Raw genomic sequence first — 20,434 nt, 5'->3', positions numbered from 1 at the left:
TAGATTGTAGGGTTTTATTTAAATAACAAAGTACATAAAAAATGTATGCAATAAACATGTTTAAACAATATATTTTATCTACAAATAAATACATAGATATTTGTAATCAGATCGTATGATTTGTATGTAATTTCTTAAGTAGAATATTTGGTTCTTATTCATAATTCAACCTAATTAAAATAAACAAGAATACAGAAAAATATTATGATGTACATACCATCATTGAATGAAAACGTCATACTCTAAAAAAATCATGTAAATTGATCAAGTTTTTTTTAACAAAAAAAATCAAACTTTTCAATTTTTAGGGATTAATAATATTTCGAAGCCATTACAAGGCTAATTAAAACAAACAAAAAAATCTCAGTAGTCAAATTGAGTTGTCTCCCTTGATTTTTAAAACATTCTAAAACATGACGGACCCATCTTGCTTCCTCATAGAATTTGATTTTCTTAGTTTAAGAAAAGAGCTGCTTCATCAATGCGCATGATTTTCGGAATATGACATTTTCGTTCTATGATGGGTACGTACATCATATAGATATTTTCTCTATTTTTGTTTTTTATTAAATTGAATTCTGGGCTGGCACCGAATATTTTGTCAAGTAAATGAATCAAGCATTGTCAATGAACTGCTGTAGAGTGGCTTCTGTCTTTTGCCAGATTTCTTGCAAACGTTTGTCAAAATTGTCTTCCCATTCCTTTCGACGCATGTCCTCCTCGCCAAGAAACTCTTGTAACTTGACCTTTTCAATGCTGAACTGTTTAACAATAAAGAAGACATAGTTTTGAGTATTTGGTGCTTGTTTGGAATAAGAATGAAATCTGAAAAATTGAATTTCAACTAAAAGCAACGTTATCTACTTAATTATCATGTCGAAATTAGTAACATATTAATATATCACGCTCATAACAGAAGCAGTTTTGGATCGTTAATTCGCTTACCACATCATGAAACATTTACATTACATCAAAATTAACATTTTCAGAGGGAACTGTCATAGAAGGGAAAATGAAGAAAAGATGGGAAAGGAGAGAGAGACAAAAAAAAGGAAAAGAGAAAGAAAGATAAAGTGAGAGAGAGAGAGAGGGGGGGGGGAATAAAATCCAGTCAAATAGCAAAAAAAAAAAAAAAAAAAAAAAAATGAGAAAGTAAAGCTTTAGTAATTTTGCAGAAATAATCATTTTCTTATAAAAAGAAAAAGTAGATTTCGGCTAAACAGTAAAGATCTCAAATCCATGGATGGTCTAATGATATAAGCAAAAATTCATTATTTTTTTTAGACTATAAAAATAGTGAGTTTTCTACTAAAAAAACAAAAAACAAAAATGGAGAATTCACATTCTATATACTTGTGGGTGCACACATCAACATCAACAATGGCTTCTGAAAGCTGTTATAATTAGAAATCAAGATTCACCATTATTTTAACAAAATAAAAGCATTTATGAATCTTACCGTAGAATAATCGGATCCAGTCGCATTTTCTTTTTGCGTAGATATTTTAATGGTATCGCTTTTGTTGGATTTTGGAGTTGCTTGTTGTACAATATTATCGACTACTTTTGAAAGCTCACTCATAACATCGGGCTCTTCTTCTGTCTCTGAAAATGGGAGAATTACAAGAATTAACAAATGTCTTCCCGTATGTTGCAAAATATGATTGTATTGTCTCCAGGACTTTTGATTTGAGACAAAGTGTAGTATCTGTTTTGATGCTGCACCTTGTCTTTTTTGTCTTCTGTCGGTGAAGTTGAAGTTCTAGATGGAGACAATTTTTATACTTGCTTCAATCTGGAATTCCCCTTTTTTGTAAAGCTGGATTTTTCCCTCATAAAATAAGAACTTTTGCATAACTTTGCCCTTGTGGGGAAGCAAGTAAATAGGAGCTTTCTCCAAGACTTTCTGTTTGTCTTATCTGGAAGTTCACATGTTAACAGTCAATCTTCACGGTGGTTTACCTCTTTTCCTGCACCCTTTTTACCTCTTTTCTGGCACCCTTTTTACCTCTTCTTCTGCACCCTTTTATATTTTTTCCTGTACACTTTTACATTTTTTCCAGCACCCTTTTACCTCTTTTTCGACACCCTTTTACCAGTTCTTTTAGAAATACTAAATCAATGGTTACAAACTTTTCAAACTTCTTGAACGACTAAATGCATAATTTAAAATTTGGCAGACCACAAATAATATCAGAAAAAAAAAAAAAAGCTAAATTTATTTATATAATAATATTTGGAACAGTTTCTATTTTATTAATATGAAACGCATCCATTAAAAATAAGAAAGTTGTAATTTTTTAAGAAAAAAACAAATTGAAAATTTTAAGTTTATTCAAGTATTACACATTTTTTTGTTTTAATATTTATTCCTGTTTGTTTGAAATCAGTTTGCAAATTTGAGGCTCCAATAACTTCACTTCAAGACAGAGAGAGAGGTGTTTAGTTCAAGTTGAAATCGGTACACACAAATATGTTGTTGGAAATTGAATAAAAACTTTTATTGCTTTGATTTAATAGAACTAAAAATGAGGTTTTTATAAATTTGTCATAAGATTGATTGATAGGATTTTCCTTTTCATTCATGCTTTAATATCTTCATAATAATTGAAATAATGTTCCAATGTTTTTTCGTTTTTTTTTTTTTGCAGACTATCAAAAATCAGTTCTGGGCAAGCAAGATTCCACTATTTCATATTTCTTATTAACCATACAATCCCATCAAGCATAGATTGCATCTTTTAAATTTAACCGGTAGATATTTCCTTGGCTTAGCTAAAACTGATCAATTTAATGTACAGTTAAGGGTTCTCTCTAATAACCCCTGATATTTTTGCCAATGACCTAGATATACCTATTGTTCTTCTCAATGGTCTTTTCCTAAAAGACCCTACTCACACAAGGGTCAGGGTTAGTGCACATGTTCGTGAAGGGTTAAGTTTAGTGTACATGTTGGTGAAGGGTTAAGTTTAGTGCACATGTTGGTGAAGGGTTAGGGTTAGTGCACATGTTGGTGGAGAGTTAGAGTTAGCGCACATGTTGGTGAAAAGTTAAGGTTAGTGCACATGTTGGTGGAGGGTTAGGGTTTAAACACACATTGGTGAAGAGTTAGGGATAGTGCACATGTTGGTGAAGGATTAGGGTTAGCGCACATGTTGAAGGGTTATGGTTAGCGCACATGTTGGTGAAGGGTTAAGGTAAGCTCACACGTTGGTGAAGGGTTAAGTTTAGTGCACATGTTGGTGAAGGGTTAAGGTTAGCGCACATGTTGGTGAAGGGTTGGGGTTAGTGCACATGTTGAAGGGTTAGGGTTAGCGCACATGTTCGTGAAGGGTTAAGTTTAGTGCACATGTTGGTGAAGGGTTAAGTTTAGTGCACATGTTGGTGAAGGGTTAAGGTTAGCGCACATGTTGGTGAAGGGTTGGGGTTAGTACACATGTTGAAGGGTTAGGGTTAGCGCACATGTTGGTGAAGAGTTAGGGTTAGTGAACACGTTGGTGAAGGGTAAGGGTTAGTGAACATGTTGGTGAAGGGTTAGGATTAGCGCACACATTGGTGAAGGGTTAAGGTTAGCGCACATGTTGGTGAAGGGTTAGGGTTAGCGCACATGTTGGTGAAGGATTAGGGTTAGCGCACACGTTGGTGAAGGGTTAGGGTTAGCGCACATGTTGGTGAAGGGTTAGGGTTAGTGAACACGTTGGTGAAGGGTTAGGGTTAGTGAACACGTTGGTGAAGGGTTAGGGTTAGTGAACACGTTGGTGAAGGGTTAGGGTTAGTGAACACGGTGGTGGGTTAGGGTTAGCGCACATGTGGGTGGAGGGTTAGGGTTAGTGATCACGTTGGTGAAGGGTTAGGGTTAGTGCACATATTGGTGAAGGGTTAAGGTTAATGCACATGTTGGTGAAGGGTTAAGGTTAGTGCACATGTTGGTGAAGGGTTAAGGTTAGCGCACATGTTGGTGAAGGGTTGGGATTAGTGCACATGTTGAAGGGTTAGGGTTAGCGCACATGTTGGTGAAGAGTTAGGGTTAGTGAACATGGTGAAGGATTAGGGTTAGCGCATAGGTGAAGGGTTAGGGTTAGTGAACACGTTGGTGAAGGGTTAGGGTTAGTGCACATGTTGGTGAAGAGTTAGGGTTAGTGAACACGTTGGTGAAGGGTTAAGGTTAGTGAACACGTTGGTGAAGGGTTAAGGTTAGCGCACACGTTGATGGTGGGTTAGGGTTAGCGCACATGTTGGTGGAGGGTTAGGGTTAGTGAACACGTTGGTGAAGGGTTAGGGTTAGCGCACATGTTGGTGAAGGGTTAGGGTTAGTGAACATGCTGGTGAAGGGTTAGGATTAGCGCACACGTTGGTGAAGGGTTAAGGTTAGCGCACACGTTGGTGAAGGGTTAAGGTTAGCGCACACGTTGGTGAAGGGTTAAGGTTAGCGCAAATGTTGGTGAAGGGTTAGGGTTAGCGCACATGTTGGTGAAGGGTTAGGGTTAGCGCACATGTTGGTGAAGGTTAGGGTAAGTGAACACGTTGGTGAAGGGTTAGGGTTAGTGAACACGTTGGTGAAGGGTTAGGGTTAGTGAACACCTTGGTGAAGGGTTAGGGTTAGTGAACACGTTGGTGAAGGGTTAGGGTTAGCGCACACGTTGGTGAAGGGTTAGGGTTAGTGAACACGTTGGTGAAGGGTTAGGGTAAGCGCACACGTTGGTGAAGGGTTGGGGTTAGTGCACATGTTGAAGGGTTGGGGTTAGTGCACATGTTGAAGGGTTAGGGTTAGCGCACATGTTGGTGAAGAGTTAGGGTTAGTGAACATGGTGAAGGATTAGGGTTAGCGCACATGTTGGTGAAGAGTTAGGGTTAGCGCACATGTTGGTGAAGGGTTAGGGTTAGCGCACATGTTGGTGAAGGGTTAGGGTTAGCGCACATGTTGGTGAAGGGTTAGGGTTAGCGCACATGTTGGTGAAGGTTAGGGTTAGTGAACATGTTGGTGAAGGGTTAGGGTTAATGAACACGTTGGTCAAGGGTTAGGGTTAGCGCACACGTTGATGGTGGGTTAGGGTTAGCGCACATGTTGGTGAAGGGTTAGGGTTAGCGCACATATTGGTGAAGGTTAGGGTTAATGAACACGTTGGTGAAGGGTTAGGGTTAGCGCACACGTTGGTTGTTGTTTAGGGTTAGCGCACACGTTGGTGGAGGGTTAGGGTTAGCGCACATGTTGGTGGAGGGTTAGAGTTAGTGAACACGTTGGTGAAGGGTTAAGGTTAGCGCACATGTTGGTGAAGGGTTGGGGAACACGTTGGTGAATGGTTAGGGTTAGTGAACACGTTGGTGAAGGGTTAGGGTTAGTGCACATGTTGGTGAAGGGTTAAGGTTAATGCACATGTTGGTGAAGGGTTAAGGTTAGTGTACATGTTGTTGAATGGATAAGGTTAGCGCACATGTTGGTGAAGGGTTGGGATTAGTGCACATGTTGAAGGGTTAGGGTTAGCGCACATGTTGGTGAAGAGTTAGGGTTAGTGAACATGGTGAAGGATTAGGGTTAGCGCACATGTTGGTGAAGAGTTAGGGTTAGTGAACACGTTGGTGAAGGGTTAGGGTTAGCGCACATGGTGAAGGTTTAGGGTTAGCGCACATGTTGGTGAAGGTTAGGGTTAGTGAACATGTTGGTGAAGGGTTAGGGTTAATGAACACGTTGGTGAAGGATAAGGGTTAGCGCACACGTTGATGGTGGGTTAGGGTTAGCGCACATGTTGGTGGAGGGTTAGGGTTAGTGAACACGTTGGTGAAGGGTTAGGGTTAGCGCACATGTTGGTGAAGGGTTAAGGTTAGCGTACATGTTGGTGAAGAGTTAGGGTAAGTGAACATGCTGGTGAAGGGTTAGGGTTAGCGCACATGTTGGTGAAGAGTTAGGGTTAGTGCACATGTTGGTGAAGGGTTAGGATTAGCGCACACGTTGGTGAAGGGTTAAGGTTAGCGCACATGTTGGTGAAGGGTTAAGGTTAGCGCACATGTTGGTGAAGGGTTAGGGTTAGCGCACACGTTGATGGTGGGTTAGGGTTAGCGCACATGTTGGTGAAGAGGTAGGGGTAGCGCACATGTTGGTGAAGGTTAGGGTTAGTGAACACGTTGGTGAAGGGTTAGGGTTAGTGAACACGTTGGTGAAGGGTTAGGGTTAGTGAACACGGTGGTGGGTTAGGGTTAGCGCACATGTGGGTGGAGGGTTAGGGTTAGTGATCACGTTGGTGAAGGGTTAGGGTTAGGGCACATGTTGGTGAAGGGTTAAGGTTAATGCACATGTTGGTGAAGGGTTAAGGTTAGTGCACATGTTGGTGAAGGGTTAAGGTTAGCGCACATATTGGTGAAGGGTTGGGATTAGTGCACATGTTGAAGGGTTAGGGTTAGCGCACATGTTAGTGAAGAGTTAGGGTTAGTGAACATGGTGAAGGATTAGGGTTAGCGCACATGGTGAAGGGTTAGGGTTAGTGAACACGTTGGTGAAGGGTTAGGGTTAGTGCACATGTTGGTGAAGAGTTAGGGTTAGTGAACACGTTGGTGAAGGGTTAAGGTTAGTGAACACGTTGGTGAAGGGTTAAGGTTAGCGCACATGTTGGTGAAGAGTTAAGGTTAGTGAACATGTTGGTGAAGGGTTAGGGTTAATGAACACGTTGGTGAAGGGTTAGGGTTAGCGCACACGTTGATGGTGGGTTAGGGTTAGCGCACATGTTGGTGGAGGGTTAGGGTTAGTGAACACGTTGGTGAAGGGTTAGGGTTAGCGCACATGTTGGTGAAGGGTTAGGGTTAGTGAACATGCTGGTGAAGGGTTAGGATTAGCGCACACGTTGGTGAAGGGTTAAGGTTAGCGCACACGTTGGTGAAGGGTTAAGGTTAGCGCACATGTTGGTGAAGGATTAGGGTTAGCGCACATGTTGGTGAAGGGTTAGGGTTAGTGAACACCTTGGTGAAGGGTTAGGGTTAGTGAACACGTTGGTGAAGGGTTAGGGTAAGCGCACACGTTGGTGGTGGGTTAGGGTTAGCGCACATGTTGGTGAAGGGTTGGGGTTAGTGCACATGTTGAAGGGTTGGGGTTAGTGCACATGTTGAAGGGTTAGGGTTAGCGCACATGTTGGTGAAGAGTTAGGGTTAGTGAACATGGTGAAGGGTTAGGGTTAGCGCACATGTTGGTGAAGGGTTAGGGTTAGCGCACATGTTGGTGAAGGTTAGGATTAGTGAACATGTTGGTGAAGGGTTAGGGTTAATGAACACGTTGGTCAAGGGTTAGGGTTAGCGCACACGTTGATGGTGGGTTAGGGTTAGCGCACATGTTAGTGAAGGGTTAGGGTTAGCGCACATGTTGGTGAAGGTTAGGGTTAATGAACACGTTGGTGAAGGGTTAGGGTTAGCGCACACGTTGGTGGTTGTTTAGGGTTAGCGCACACGTTGGTGGAGGGTTAGGGTTAGCGCACATGTTGGTGGAGGGTTAGGGTTAGTGAACACGTTGGTGAAGGGTTAAGGTTAGCGCACATGTTGGTGAAGGGTTAAGGTTAGCGCACATGTTGGTGAAGGATTAGGGTTAGCGCACATGTTGGTGAAGGGTTAGGGAACACGTTGGTGAATGGTTAGGGTTAGTGAACACGTTGGTGAAGGGTTAGGGTTAGTGCACATGTTGGTGAAGGGTTAAGGTTAATGCATATGTTGGTGAAGGGTTAAGGTTAGTGTACATGTTGTTGAATGGATAAGGTTAGCGCACATGTTGGTGAAGGGTTGGGATTAGTGCACATGTTGAAGGATTAGTGTTAGCGCACATGTTGGTGAAGAGTTAGGGTTAGTGAACACGTTGGTGAAGGGTTAGGGTTAGCGCACATGGTGAAGGTTTAGGGTTAGCGCACATGTTGGTGGAGGGTTAGGGTTAGTGAACACGTTGGTGAAGGGTTAGGGTTAGCGCACATGTTGGTGAAGGGTTAAGGTTAGCGTACATGTTGGTGAAGAGTTAGGGTTAGTGAACATGCTGGTGAAGGGTTAGGGTTAGCGCGCATGTTGGTGAAGAGTTAGGGTTAGTGAACATGTTGGTGAAGGGTTAGGATTAGCGCACACGTTGGTGAAGGGTTAGGATTAGCGCACACGTTGGTGAAGGGTTAAGGTTAGCGCACATGTTGGTGAAGGGTTAAGGTTAGCGCACATGTTGGTGAAGGGTTAGGGTTAGCGCACATGTTGGTGAAGGGTTAGGGTTAGTGAACATGTTGGTGAAGGGTTAGGGTTAATGTACATGTTGGTGAAGGGTTAGGGTTAGCGCACACGTTGATGGTGGGTTAGGGTTAGCGCACATGTTGGTGAAGAGGTAGGGGTAGCGCACATGTTGGTGAAGGTTAGGGTTAGTGAACACGTTGGTGAAGGGTTAGGGTTAGCGCACACGTTGATGGTGGTTTAGGGTTAGCGCACACGTTGGTGGTGGGTTAGGGTTAGTGAACACGTTGGTGAAGGGTTAGGGTTAGCGCACATGTTGGTGAAGGTTTAAGGTTAGCGCACATGTTGGTGAAGAGTTAGGGTTAGTGAACATGCTGGTGAAGGGTTAGGGTTAGCGCGCATGTTGGTGAAGAGTTAGGGTTAGTGAACATGTATGTGAAGGGTTAGGATTAGCGCACATGTTGGTGAAGGGTTAAGGTTAGCACACATGTTGGTGATAACGTTAGCGCACATGTTGGTGAAGGGTTAGGGTTAGCTCACATGTTGGTGAAAGGGTTAGGGTTAGTGAACACGTTGGTGAAGGGTTAGGGTTAGTGAACACGTTGGTGAAGGGTTAGGGTTAGTGAACACGTTGGTGAAGGGTTGAAGTTAGCGCACACGGTGTTGGTGGGTTAGGGTTAGCGTACATGTTGGTGAAGGGTTAGAGTTAGCGCACACGCCGGTGGTGGGTTAGAGTTAGCACACACGGTAGTGATGGTTAGGATTAGCGTGCATATTAGTGAAGGCAGATGAGAACAGCAGAATTTCATTTGATGATGTCCAAATAGTTGCCCCTTCTTTCTAAGATGCAATATGCTTTGTTTGGAGGTGAATAAACATCTGTTATATAAAGGGCAAAATTGGTACAAGCATTTGTGTATGCCCACGAAGGGCTTTTTGTATCAGGGGTTCATGCGTTGGTTAGATTCCACGAGAAGTTTTCACATACTTCCCAGAACGTAATCTCTTGCATTCGCAAACAGACATTGTTTCTTTCCTTTTTTTGATCAAGTTAAAAAAAAATTCTCACCATGCTGTAGTCTTGAGTGTTTGTCTTTATCGTATGAATAAAGCAAAACTATTGGAATGCAACCGCCTGGCCTTTGGGTCGGGTAGTATCTGTTCTGTAATTGGTCCTTGGTCAATGTAGGGGAAACCTTTCATACTGAGACAATTACTATTTATTTGGATACTGTGAGAGTGCCCCCTTTTTTGGGAGAGCTGGTTTTCCCCCCATTTTAAAAATGACCTTGGGTCTAATTTGTTTTCGTGGAAGGTTAAAAGCAATGCCATTTCTGCAAGTCTTCTTTTGTTTTTGATTGACTATATTAAATTTGAACGCTTTAGACTTCCGGTCGCATCATGAAGCAGTGGTAAGTCATAAGATTTTCTCTCACTTTCTTTTTTGCCTTCGTGACACGGGTTCAAGCCTGCCTGCCTACTACCCCCTTTTTTTTTGCTCAACACACACCTCCAAACACCAGGGCAATGCTGGGCACCCAGGCTAGTAAAAAAATAAATAAAGCAGACGATGGTATCTAAAGTAAAATGAAAATCGTTTGGTCATTTAGATGAAGAATCTAATGAATTTTTTTATATTACTTACTCTTTTCTTTTTCTTCAGACAATTCTTTCTCGAGGTAATCTATGCGTTGTTTCAATGATTTGATCGCCTCTTCCGCCTGTTGCTTTGCCAACTGTTGGTGCTGTTCAAATTGAAGGTGGAGTTTCTTTTCTGTTTCTTCAATTGTTTTCTGAATTTTCCTAACAAAATAAGCATCAGATTTTTCATGTTATTGTGCATGAAAGAAAATTTGAAATTTCATTAAATTTAGGAAGTGAATTCGCTTTTAGTTGAGGATTTGGTAATCCTAGAGACCATTTCCAAATATGACTTCAATTTGGATCCGTTTGGATATTATGCCAACATAAAAAGAAAGTTGCTTTCTCACTCACCAAGAATGTTTATTTTTAATGTCTTCCACTGCTTGTTGCGCTATCTTCATGACCTCTTGCACTTTCTGGCGAAAATCAATTTCACAGTTTTTTAATCGAGTTGATAGTTCGTTCACTTGTTTTTCTAAAGCAAGCTTTTCATTCTGGAATCAAAACAAAAAGAGACAAAAGTTATTTAACTTTTTGTTTAAAGACTTGAAGGAAGGTTGACCAGCCAAGGAAAACTTTTAAAGAAAGTAATTAAAAGAGACTACATGCTTGTGCAATAAATGGGATTTCCAAAAACTGCATTTTAGGTAAAAACACTATTACGTAGTAACGTGTCATATTGAACTTGGTACAAATTCCAAAAATTTCCTACAAAATGATAGACAAGTAACAATAAAATGTATGAAATAATAGAGTTTTATCATATTTGTTATTGCTTAAGACTTCTTAAAATCCAGGGGAGGTAATTACAGTCTATGATTTTGACAAAATAATTGTAGGTATTTAGTTCTCTCTCACTACAAGAACTGTGATACTAGGGTCAGAAAGTGGGATTGAGAAGTCAGTACCCACAAAGAGGGACACTCTGACATGCAAAAAGTGCCTCGGCAGCCCCGTCGGCATTCCCTGGTAAGGGCACTTCAGGCGATTAGCAATAAACTAACCCCTTCTCAAAGAGAGATGGTAAAGCCTGTGAAAGTGAGCCTCTTAGAAGAACTGCACAAAACCAGCATCATATTGCAACCAACAGGGACCAGGTTATGACAGGAATGGTTTAATCTCTTTGATTTGGGTGGCTGAGGATAAAAATCTAAATAATGGTAATCCATCATTTCATAATAGAAAATGGCAAACGACTAATATTTATGCTTTTTATAAAAAAGTAGTTCTAGCAGATCTTCTACTGCAATTTAGGTCCCTGATAGTAGCCCCCTACATTAAAGTGGCAACATGCCTTGTTTGGAGTGAAAATGTAATAAAAAAATTTTTTTTAAAAGTACAAGGAAACAAAGTCTTTCAAAAACAGAAAAGGACAAAGCCGTAAAAAGTCTACAACCGCCAGTGAAGATAGATCTTTGCAAAGAGTATCTCTTGCAGGAAGAAAAGTTCTTCAGAGCTTGCTGCTGAACTTGAAGAGGATGCAAACAAAAACATATCAGCTCAAAGGTTATTAAAAGTGGGATTAAAAGGATGCAAAGCAAGGAAGAAGCCCTACTTGTCTCGGGCAACAAGAAAAAAAAAAACGATTGGAATTTGCAAAAAACATGAAAATTGGACACCTGATGATTGGGCCAAAATTGTTTGGTGTGATGAAAGTAACTTTAAGATAAGTTAACAGCTTATATATACAGGGTGACCAAAAAAAAAAAAAAAAACAGGCCCCAACTCTAATTAGGTCCCGTTTCTTAGTGTTTTGTTCGAATGAAATGAAACTTTGGTCATAACTAGTTTATTATATTCAAAACATCACATCAAAATACTAGGATCTTTGGCTTTTTTTCTCCATTCTACAGCATATGTTCTAGATGGCCTCCATCTAATAAAAAGAGAAAATGCATGTTTCTTATATTTTTAGTAAAGCAATCCACTTCAAAAAGTAAAAAAGGTGAAAATGAAAAAAAATGGTACTCTTGCAGAATTTGATCTGGATCCTCAGGAGTTTCCGTCAATCATGGTTTGGGCTCGACCAACAATCAGTGGATGAAGCCGAACGTAGCAAAAATGTTGAAACGCTAAATGTTTTTTTGTTTGTTTGTTTTCTGTATACAAAAATGTGAGTTAGTAATTAATATTTGGTTGATGGTGGGGGGGAGGGGGGTTACTATACACAGATTCGAAAAAGTTGTCCAAAAACAAATAAATGAAAGCAAACGTAAGGTAAGTTACGTTTCTACCTAACTGGATAATTGTTTAGTGTTTTTATGTAATGTAAAATGTTTAATCGGCTCAAAAAACAGAAATGGTCGCAGACTGTTGAATACGTTAAGTTTGGGAAAGTAAGTTGAAAACTAAAAACTATACAAAACAGTGTCAGAAACCCACCGAATATATGTTACCATGACATAGGCTGGCATAATCGGTGGGCTTCTGATAGTATTTTGTATAGTTTTTTGGTTTTAACTCACTTTCTCAAGCTTAATGTAATCAACAGTGTCCACCACTATTTGTAGCTTTCAAATACACTGATAAACACTGTTTTTCGAGCCGACTAAACGTTACATTAAATGAAAAGGGTTTGTAAACACAGAGACAAAAAAGTTGTCAAAAAATGTTCAGATATATCGCAATTTACATAGATGTTATTTGTTTTTGTGATACGTTTTGAATGAATTCAATTATTTACTATCAAAGGCAAGAAAAGTAAATGTTCTACCTAACTAATTATTTATTATCAAAAGGCAAGAAAAGTAAATGTTTTACCTAACTGGATAAGAATGTAGCGTCTTTATGTAATGTATAATCGGTTCAAAAACATTCAATGTTTATCGGTATATTCGAAAAATACAAATGGCAGCAAACTGTATCGAACACGTTAAGTTTGGGGAAATTTTGGGAATTTAAACTAAAAAAAATATATCAAATACTGTTAGGAACTCACTAAATATATATGTTACTGCGACGTGGGCTGGCATATAATCGGTAGTTTTAAACTTTTGCTCGATACAAGTGACGATTTTTAAGAGTCCCTTTTAGTGATTACCTGGTTTAAGGATATTTGTACAACTAAACGGCAAATCTGCCCCCAAAAATCCGGTATTATTTTACTTTAAGGTCTGTTTCACGTTCGTATATACCGAAATATTTTATTGTAGATTTTGGTGTACTAAAAACGAATCTGCAAACGGTTTCCATCGCAAAAAGAAAGTTTTCATGAACGATGTAAATTTAACTTAGAATGAGCACCTTCCTCTGGCCACCTGAGAGAGGGGCATTTTTCTGTGTATTTCTTGGCTAAAAAGTTTTTTGTTTGATTTCTTTTGCATGGTAATAACCCCTGAACTCTGGGACTATTTTCCATTTCACAGCTGTAGCCTTCGTTTATGCTATAGCCAATAAACATGGGAAAAAATCCCCCCTCTCTCAGGTGGCTAGAAGTGGGTGCTCATTTTAAGTTAAATTTACATGGAAAAGTGATCACCCACTTTTCGAAAAAGTAATTTCTTCATATCATGAAAACTATTTTGTACTCCTTGGGCGTTGAGTTCTATGGCGACTTGCAGAATTATTTAATGGTGGTTCCCTTAGTCTCCCACCTTGAGTTAAGGCTAGCGCATGCAACATTTTTTTTTTTATTTACTTACGTTGCCTTGTGCACTTTTACAAACATTCTTTACTCTTTTCATAAATAATAAAAAAAAGTAACTAAACCATTTATTGATAATTTGTCATGTGTACAAACATTTATTTATTTATTTACGTTGGCTTAACTCTTCAGGAATAAAAAAGTTTTACTCTTTAAGAATAATAAAAGGAAAAAGTTAAACATTTATTAATAATTTCTCACATACTTACGTTGGCTTAACTCTTTTCATGAATTATAAAAAAAAAAAGTAACTAAGCCGTTTATTGATAATTTCCCACTTACAAACATTTTTAATTTACATGAGCGGATAAATCTGCTGGTCGCCATGGAACTCAAATGCCACCCAAAAAAGTGTTTTGTTATATACGAACGTGAGACGGGCCTTAATGAAAAATTTGATCAAAATTCTGGGATGCTATATATTTTTTTTTTTCAATAACATAAGAAATTAAGAATTAGACAAATTTATTTTAGGTAGGCTTTGCCAGGAAAGCTTCAAGCCAAAAAAATGGATTCTTGGAAATCGAGTGTTGTTAGATGCCGCGTACCAAACTGCCTTGTCAAAAAACCTTTACGCCAATAAACACGAAAATAAATGCCCCTTCCTCAGGTGGTCAGAAAGTGGGTGCTCATTTTAAGTTAAATTTACATGGAAAAGTGATCACCCACTTTTCGAAAAAGTAATTTCTTCATACCATGAAAACTATTTTTGGTACTCCTTGGGCGTTCAGTTCCATGGTGACCGCAGAATTATTTAATGGTCGTTCTCTTAGTACCCCCCTTAGTTAAAGTTAACGCATGCAACATTTTTTTTTTATTTACTTACGTTGCCTTTCGCACTTTTACAATCATTATTTACGTTGGTTTAACTCTTTTCATAAACAATAAAAAAAGTAACTAAACCATTTATTGATAATTTTTCATGTGTACAAACATTTATTTACTTATTTACATTGGCTTAACTCTTTTCATGAATAAAAGAAATGCTTTACTCTTTAAGAATAAAAAAGAAAAAAGTTACTAAACATTTATTAATTTCTCACGTACTTATGTTGGCTACTATTAAGTAGATAGTAAAATGTTATAATTCAAAAGTCGTCAACGCGTGGTGCAAATGAAAGGCTCATTTCTACTGGAAATGAAATGGCAGACAGTGTCGCAGTTACGAAAAATATTTTTATTTTATTTAATATTTTTATAATTCGCAATGTTAAATTATTTTAATAATATGAAAACATTCCTTGACTTTACAGATAGATTTTCTGAAAATTTCAATTAAATTGGTAATGTAGAAATATGCTTTTATCGATTTTGAATGAACCAAGAATTACATTTATATATATATATATATATATATATATACCATTGCTCAAAGGCAGCATGCATTCCGAAGGTTTAACCGACATAAGTCCAGTTCAAACAGACAAAAGTACATAGAAGCTAGAAGTAACGTTAAGAAAGAAATAGCGACAGCTAAGAGGGAATTTACGGAAACCACTAAAAAACGCATCGAAGCACAAAAATTAGGAACTCGTGACTTCTGGAAAATCTACAACAGTGTAGTAAATAATGGGCAATCAACAATTCCCCCACTAACCAACAATCACGAGGTTCTTTGCTGAGCAACCGAGAAGGCTAACATGCTTGCCAGTCGGTTTGCCTCCAACTCTACACTGGACCCTTTAAACCACCCCCTACCTGACTTTCCTATGCGGACAGACGCCAAGCTAGACGATCTGGAAATCACCCCTGCTCAGGTGCATGCTATCATAAAAAACCTTGACACTTCCAAAGCATGTGGACCCGACCTCATCCCAGCTGTGCTATTAAAAAAGTGCTCAGCCGAAGTAGCTCCAGTTCTCTCCAAACTCTACAACAAATGCCTTAATGAATCTTGCTTTCCGAGCTGCTGGAAAACTGCTTCTGTGGTACCAGTATTCAAGAATTCTGGCGAAAGAACTGACCCATTAAATTATCGCCCTATTAGCCTCCTCCCACTTTTTGCCAAAATATTTGAGACCTTAATTAACCATGCTCTAGTCCAGCACCTTACAGATGCTAAACTTCTGACCGACCATCAATATGGATTTAGACAAGCCCGTTCCACGGCAGACATCCTCACTGTAATCTCTGAACGCATATACCATTCACTGGACAAAGCGGGAGAGGGCAGAGCGGTAGCTCTAGATATATCTAAGGCTTTTGACAGGGTATGGCATGAGGGTCTCCTCAGGAAGATTAGATCTTACGGTATCACTGGTAGAATACTTAACATAATTAAATCCTTCTTAGATAAGAGAAAAATCCAGGTTGTCCTCGACGGTCGTACGTCTAAACAATATAATATAAATGCCGGAGTGCCCCAGGGATCTATCCTTGGTCCTCTGCTGTTCCTGATATTCATAAATGACCTCCCCGATAAAATTGCCTCTGAGATGGGTATATATGCTGATGACACCACACTCTATAGCAGGCACGACAGGAAAACAAATGAACATATATCTAAAGTAATGGCAGAAACACTAGAGGATGACCTCAAATCAGTAGTGGAATGGGGACAAAAATGGATGGTAACGTTCAATGCCACCAAGACAAAACTGGTTTCATTCAATAATTACAGGAAACCTTCTCTACCACCTATAGCAATGGCCAACAACTCTTTAGCTGAGAGTACGTCTTTCAAGCTCCTTGGCCTAACGTTCACAGGAAACATGAGCTGGAACAATTACATCGAGGGCATTGCCAGGGCCGCTGCGAGGAAGGTGGGCTCTCTCTACCGTGCTAGAAAACTTCTAACACCCGAAAGTATCCTGTACCTCTATAAGGCCACTATTCGCCCATGTATGGAGTATTGCTGTCATATTTGGGCCGGTGCATCGGCTACTAGTCTCTCTCTCCTTGACAGGGTTCAAAAGAGAGTCGCAAATCTGATAGGCCCTAAACTGGCATCAAAACTTCAGCCTCTGTCCCATCGTCGAAACGTTGCATCCCTCTGCCTGTTCTACAAGTATTATAATGGTGAATGCTCTGAAGAACTGCAAGCACTTGTGCCCCCACGACGTGAACACCCTCGACAGACCCGACAAGCTGCAAAATCCCACCCCCACACTGTAGAGATCCCTAGATGTAAAAGATCGTTCTACTCCAGTAGTTTCTTCCCCAGAACTGCTAGACTTTGGAATTCCATTCCAGGTCACTGCTTCCCCAACTGTACTGACATGCATAAGTTCAAGTGCAACGTGAACCAACATCTCGCTGCCCTAATCCCTACATAGTGCCCCAGTAGATGTTTCCCCTGATAGTAGCCCCCTACACCAAAGTGGCAATGTGCCTTGTTTGGGGTGAAAATGTAATAAAAAAAAAAAAATAAATAAAAATAAAAAAAAAATATATATGTTATTTGTTTTTGCAATACGTTTTGAATGAATTCAATTATTTACGAAAGTGCATTTTTACTTAAATGCGAATTGGGAATAATTTTCCGTTTAACCAATTTGGTACCTCCATATGGGGAGTGGCATATATATTGTTTTTAAAATATAATTATTCACTGATACGTGTTTCATCGTGTACGACTTATCAGAGTGGCTAAATCTAGCGAGATTCGAAATCAGGACCCCATGGTAAGAAGCCTGAACTCTTACCACTCATCCACCTCGCTGACTGTTCAGATATATCGCAATTTACATAGATGTTATTTGTTTTTGTGATACGTTTTGAATGAATTCAATTATTTACGAAAGTGCATTTTTACCTAAATCATGATATATCATGAAACGTCTAACCTCAAGCAGGAGACATAAAGACAAAAAAATGAAAATAATAATTCAAGATACATAAGATATTTTAAGCAACTTCTGTGGGTTAAAAAAAAGTGAAATAAAAATAAAAACATGATAACTAGCAGGGATACCTGGCATTACCCAGGACAAAAATGTAACTTCTTTTTCCTCTCTTCCCCCTTTTCTCATTCATCTTCACCCAGTCCATTCCCGTCTCTCTGGACATTCTATGAAAAAAGATTAGAGTTATTTCCGTTTAATTAGTGGCTGGAAAACAGACTACTCACTAACATTAAAAGATGCATATACATGTTAATAACATTAAATGATATAAGTGAACATTTAACTCCCAAATAATGAATCATTTTCTTTAAATTTTCAATATTATACATCAAGGATTATGCTGATTAAAAAAGTAACAACTTTATAGGTGCTTGTTGTGTAGTTTTCAAATTTTATCTAGACATACAAGCAGACATTTGCTCTTCATATAATAGATAAAAAAGTCATTAATCAATTCTCAATAATAAATTAATATAACAAATTTGAACAAGAAAAAATAAATATTTACCTTTATTTTGGTGAGCTCTTCCACAAAATTCGGATCTTCCTTGACTGGTTCAATTTGTCCACTGCTTCCTGGCACATTTTGCTGAATTAAAGCCTTACGAAGAAGGTGATTTTCTGATCGAAGGGAGTCCATCTGTCCGTTAGCCAACTGTTTGAAAAACATTACATATATATAATTATTCCAGATCAAATATATCCAATGAATTTTACGTGGTTTATATAAGAGTGCTCAATGACCTTCTTTTGGTGCAATTCTGGCTTAAAGAAGTGTCATGGAGCTTCGTCGGCATCTAACCACTGAGCTGAGTGCCACCAGTTGTCATAAAGAACCTATTTTTTATCGCAAGTCACAACCCAATCAGAAACGTGTCGTTCTTGTTGCATAAAAGGGAAGATGACACTTCATAACGGCATTTCTTTTGGTTGTCATTCAATTTATGAGGAACCCATTAATCAAGTTTTCTGGATAGCACAAAAAATTAGTTTTTTTGAACAGAAAAAACAATAATACGCAGCAAATATGAGTTTAACATTTCTATCAAAATAATGTCGATTATATTTAAAGTATACAACTGACCCAAATGATATGAATTAATAAATACTCAGGAAGTAATACTGTGCTTTTCTTTTTTTTTTTTTACATAGGCATCACCACTTATCAAGGTCAAGAGGTCACTAGAGGATAAGGGTTAAAGAGTGTACAGTAGAAATTGGACAATATAGTAATCGTTAGTAATGGAAATTCATTAAATTTGTTAACATATGGAACGGCTCATCAAAAACTTGTTTACATTAGACTTGAAGACAACCATATTGTAATCAACTGAAAAGCAGGCAAACAAAAGACAATTCCATAGGCGTGCAGTTCTAAGAAAGAAGCTTTGTTCATGGAATCTACATTTAGGTTTAGGCACAGATAAAGAGTGGGGGAAATTATTGATAATGTTTTCTGCTAGACGGATGTTTCTTGTGAAAGTTTGGCAAGGGGGGACCATAGATTGAAGCTCAGTCGAGCACTTGACATGAAAATAACGCTAAAACAGACAAACTCGCTACATCTCTTCTGTGAGAAAGAGCTTGCAGGGAAGAGAAAAGAACATCCCCTACGATGCTACAAAGTCTATTTTGAACTCTATCAAGGCAGGATTAGACCTTTCTAGCAGCTCCTACCCAGATGTGGCAATAGTACTCCATCCTTGGACGTACCTGGCTTTTAGAGAATTATATCAGCAGTGAGATATCTACTGGATTGATAGAAGGATCCCACCATTTTTCCAGCGGCCTTGGCAACGGATTTAATGTATGTGTTCCATTTAAGATCAGGAGTAAAGGTCAAGTCCAGAAGCTTGTCAAAACATGACGCCTCCCCAAGACAAGAGCCATTCATTTCAATTGATGCCAGATGGGGATCAGAGCGTTGATGATGTAAAAATAAAAGCTTGATTTTAGATGCATTAAAAGTAACAAGCCACCTCTTTCCCCATTGTACCACTTGCTCAAGATCAGAGGAGAGAGAATCGGAGAGAACTTGGTCGTTTACGGTCTTAGATGTCAAGAGCAATTGCCCTAGAAAGGTAGCCTCCATTGAGAGATTCACTAATCCTATGAGATATAACTGTAAGCACATCTGCTGTAGATCTAGCAGAACGTAAACGATATTGCGTGTCACTAAGAAGGTTATTTTTGCTGAGATGGTTGATTACTTCTCTACTTAACAGATTCCAGCAACATACTCATGACGCACAGGAAACTTATTGGCCTGTACTGAGAGGGAGATGAGCGATCACCTGAATTCTTACATACAGGGTATACTGATGTCATTTTCCAGGGTGATGGGAAGCAATTCTCCTTAAGACAACGTTTAAACAGTTTTGTAAGGATGGCGCTAGTTCTAGTTGAAGTCTTTTGAGTACTATAATTGGTGTACCGTCAGTATATAGTTCAATACAAATAATAAAATCACATTGTAATGTGATTTTAATTTACTCCTTTAATCCAGCACTTCTTGGCAGACAATGTTTTTCCTGTTTTTTTACGTAATGTTTTGCTGATTTCTTTCTTCGGTGAAGAACTGTTACATGTTGAAATTATTAGGAGTTCCTTTCTCATGCCATTGCAACAATTATCATATATATATATATATATATATATATATATAATGATATCCGAAAACTGGGCTGCATCAAAGAGAGGTCACTCTCATATTCTTATCCTGGGTTGCCAAATTGGTCGTTTTAAATACCAAATTTCGCGAATTTGGCCTTTTTAAAGCAGTTTTGCCTTCAAAAATTGTATTTGGCCTTTTTCAAAATCTCATGTACAAAGTAGGAAACAACACGCAGAATATTGTATAAGTTAGGGATTCTATAACCTACAATCAAGAACATTGAGGTTTTTTTCTACTAACTTGCGATATATATAAGTGTAATCATTAAAGTTAAATTTTGTAGATTAAAATATATAAAAAAAATATATTCAAGTTAAGAATTTATTGTTTGAAACAAGGAATATATGAAGAAGAATTATATTTCTTTCCTTATTCCATGGATTTTCATTAATGGCTCACATCATCAGAGGAAATGAAATCCTTTTTCTATGACTTTAAGCACCACTTATATAA

At 38.6% G+C, this 20,434-nt stretch overlaps 1 protein-coding gene across 6 annotated transcripts in view; it reads right to left on the bottom strand.

The window, feature by feature from the left end:
• The window catches only part of LOC145293891 (uncharacterized), a 69,184-nt gene continuing 48,750 nt past the window's right edge, over positions 1-20,434 (bottom strand). For all 6 annotated transcript variants that reach the window (XM_080140652.1, XM_080140654.1, XM_080140655.1 and 3 more), the window contains 5 exons: positions 17,816-17,962; positions 10,171-10,313; positions 9,821-9,978; positions 1,460-1,605; positions 1-761 (listed from right to left, as the gene is read on the bottom strand). In XM_080140652.1, the coding sequence (XP_079996778.1) occupies positions 615-761; positions 1,460-1,605; positions 9,821-9,978; positions 10,171-10,313; positions 17,816-17,962 (741 nt within the window). In that variant the 3' untranslated portion in view covers positions 1-614. The remainder of the gene's footprint in view (positions 762-1,459; positions 1,606-9,820; positions 9,979-10,170; positions 10,314-17,815; positions 17,963-20,434) is intronic.

The sequence above is a fragment of the Euprymna scolopes genome, chromosome 15 (genome assembly GCF_053919585.1).
Source record: "Euprymna scolopes isolate OS-2025 chromosome 15, ASM5391958v1, whole genome shotgun sequence".
Classification (NCBI taxonomy): Eukaryota; Metazoa; Mollusca; class Cephalopoda; order Sepiida; family Sepiolidae; genus Euprymna; species Euprymna scolopes.
The sequence above is the reverse complement of the archived record's forward strand: the minus strand, read 5'-3'. Positions and strand labels throughout refer to the sequence as shown.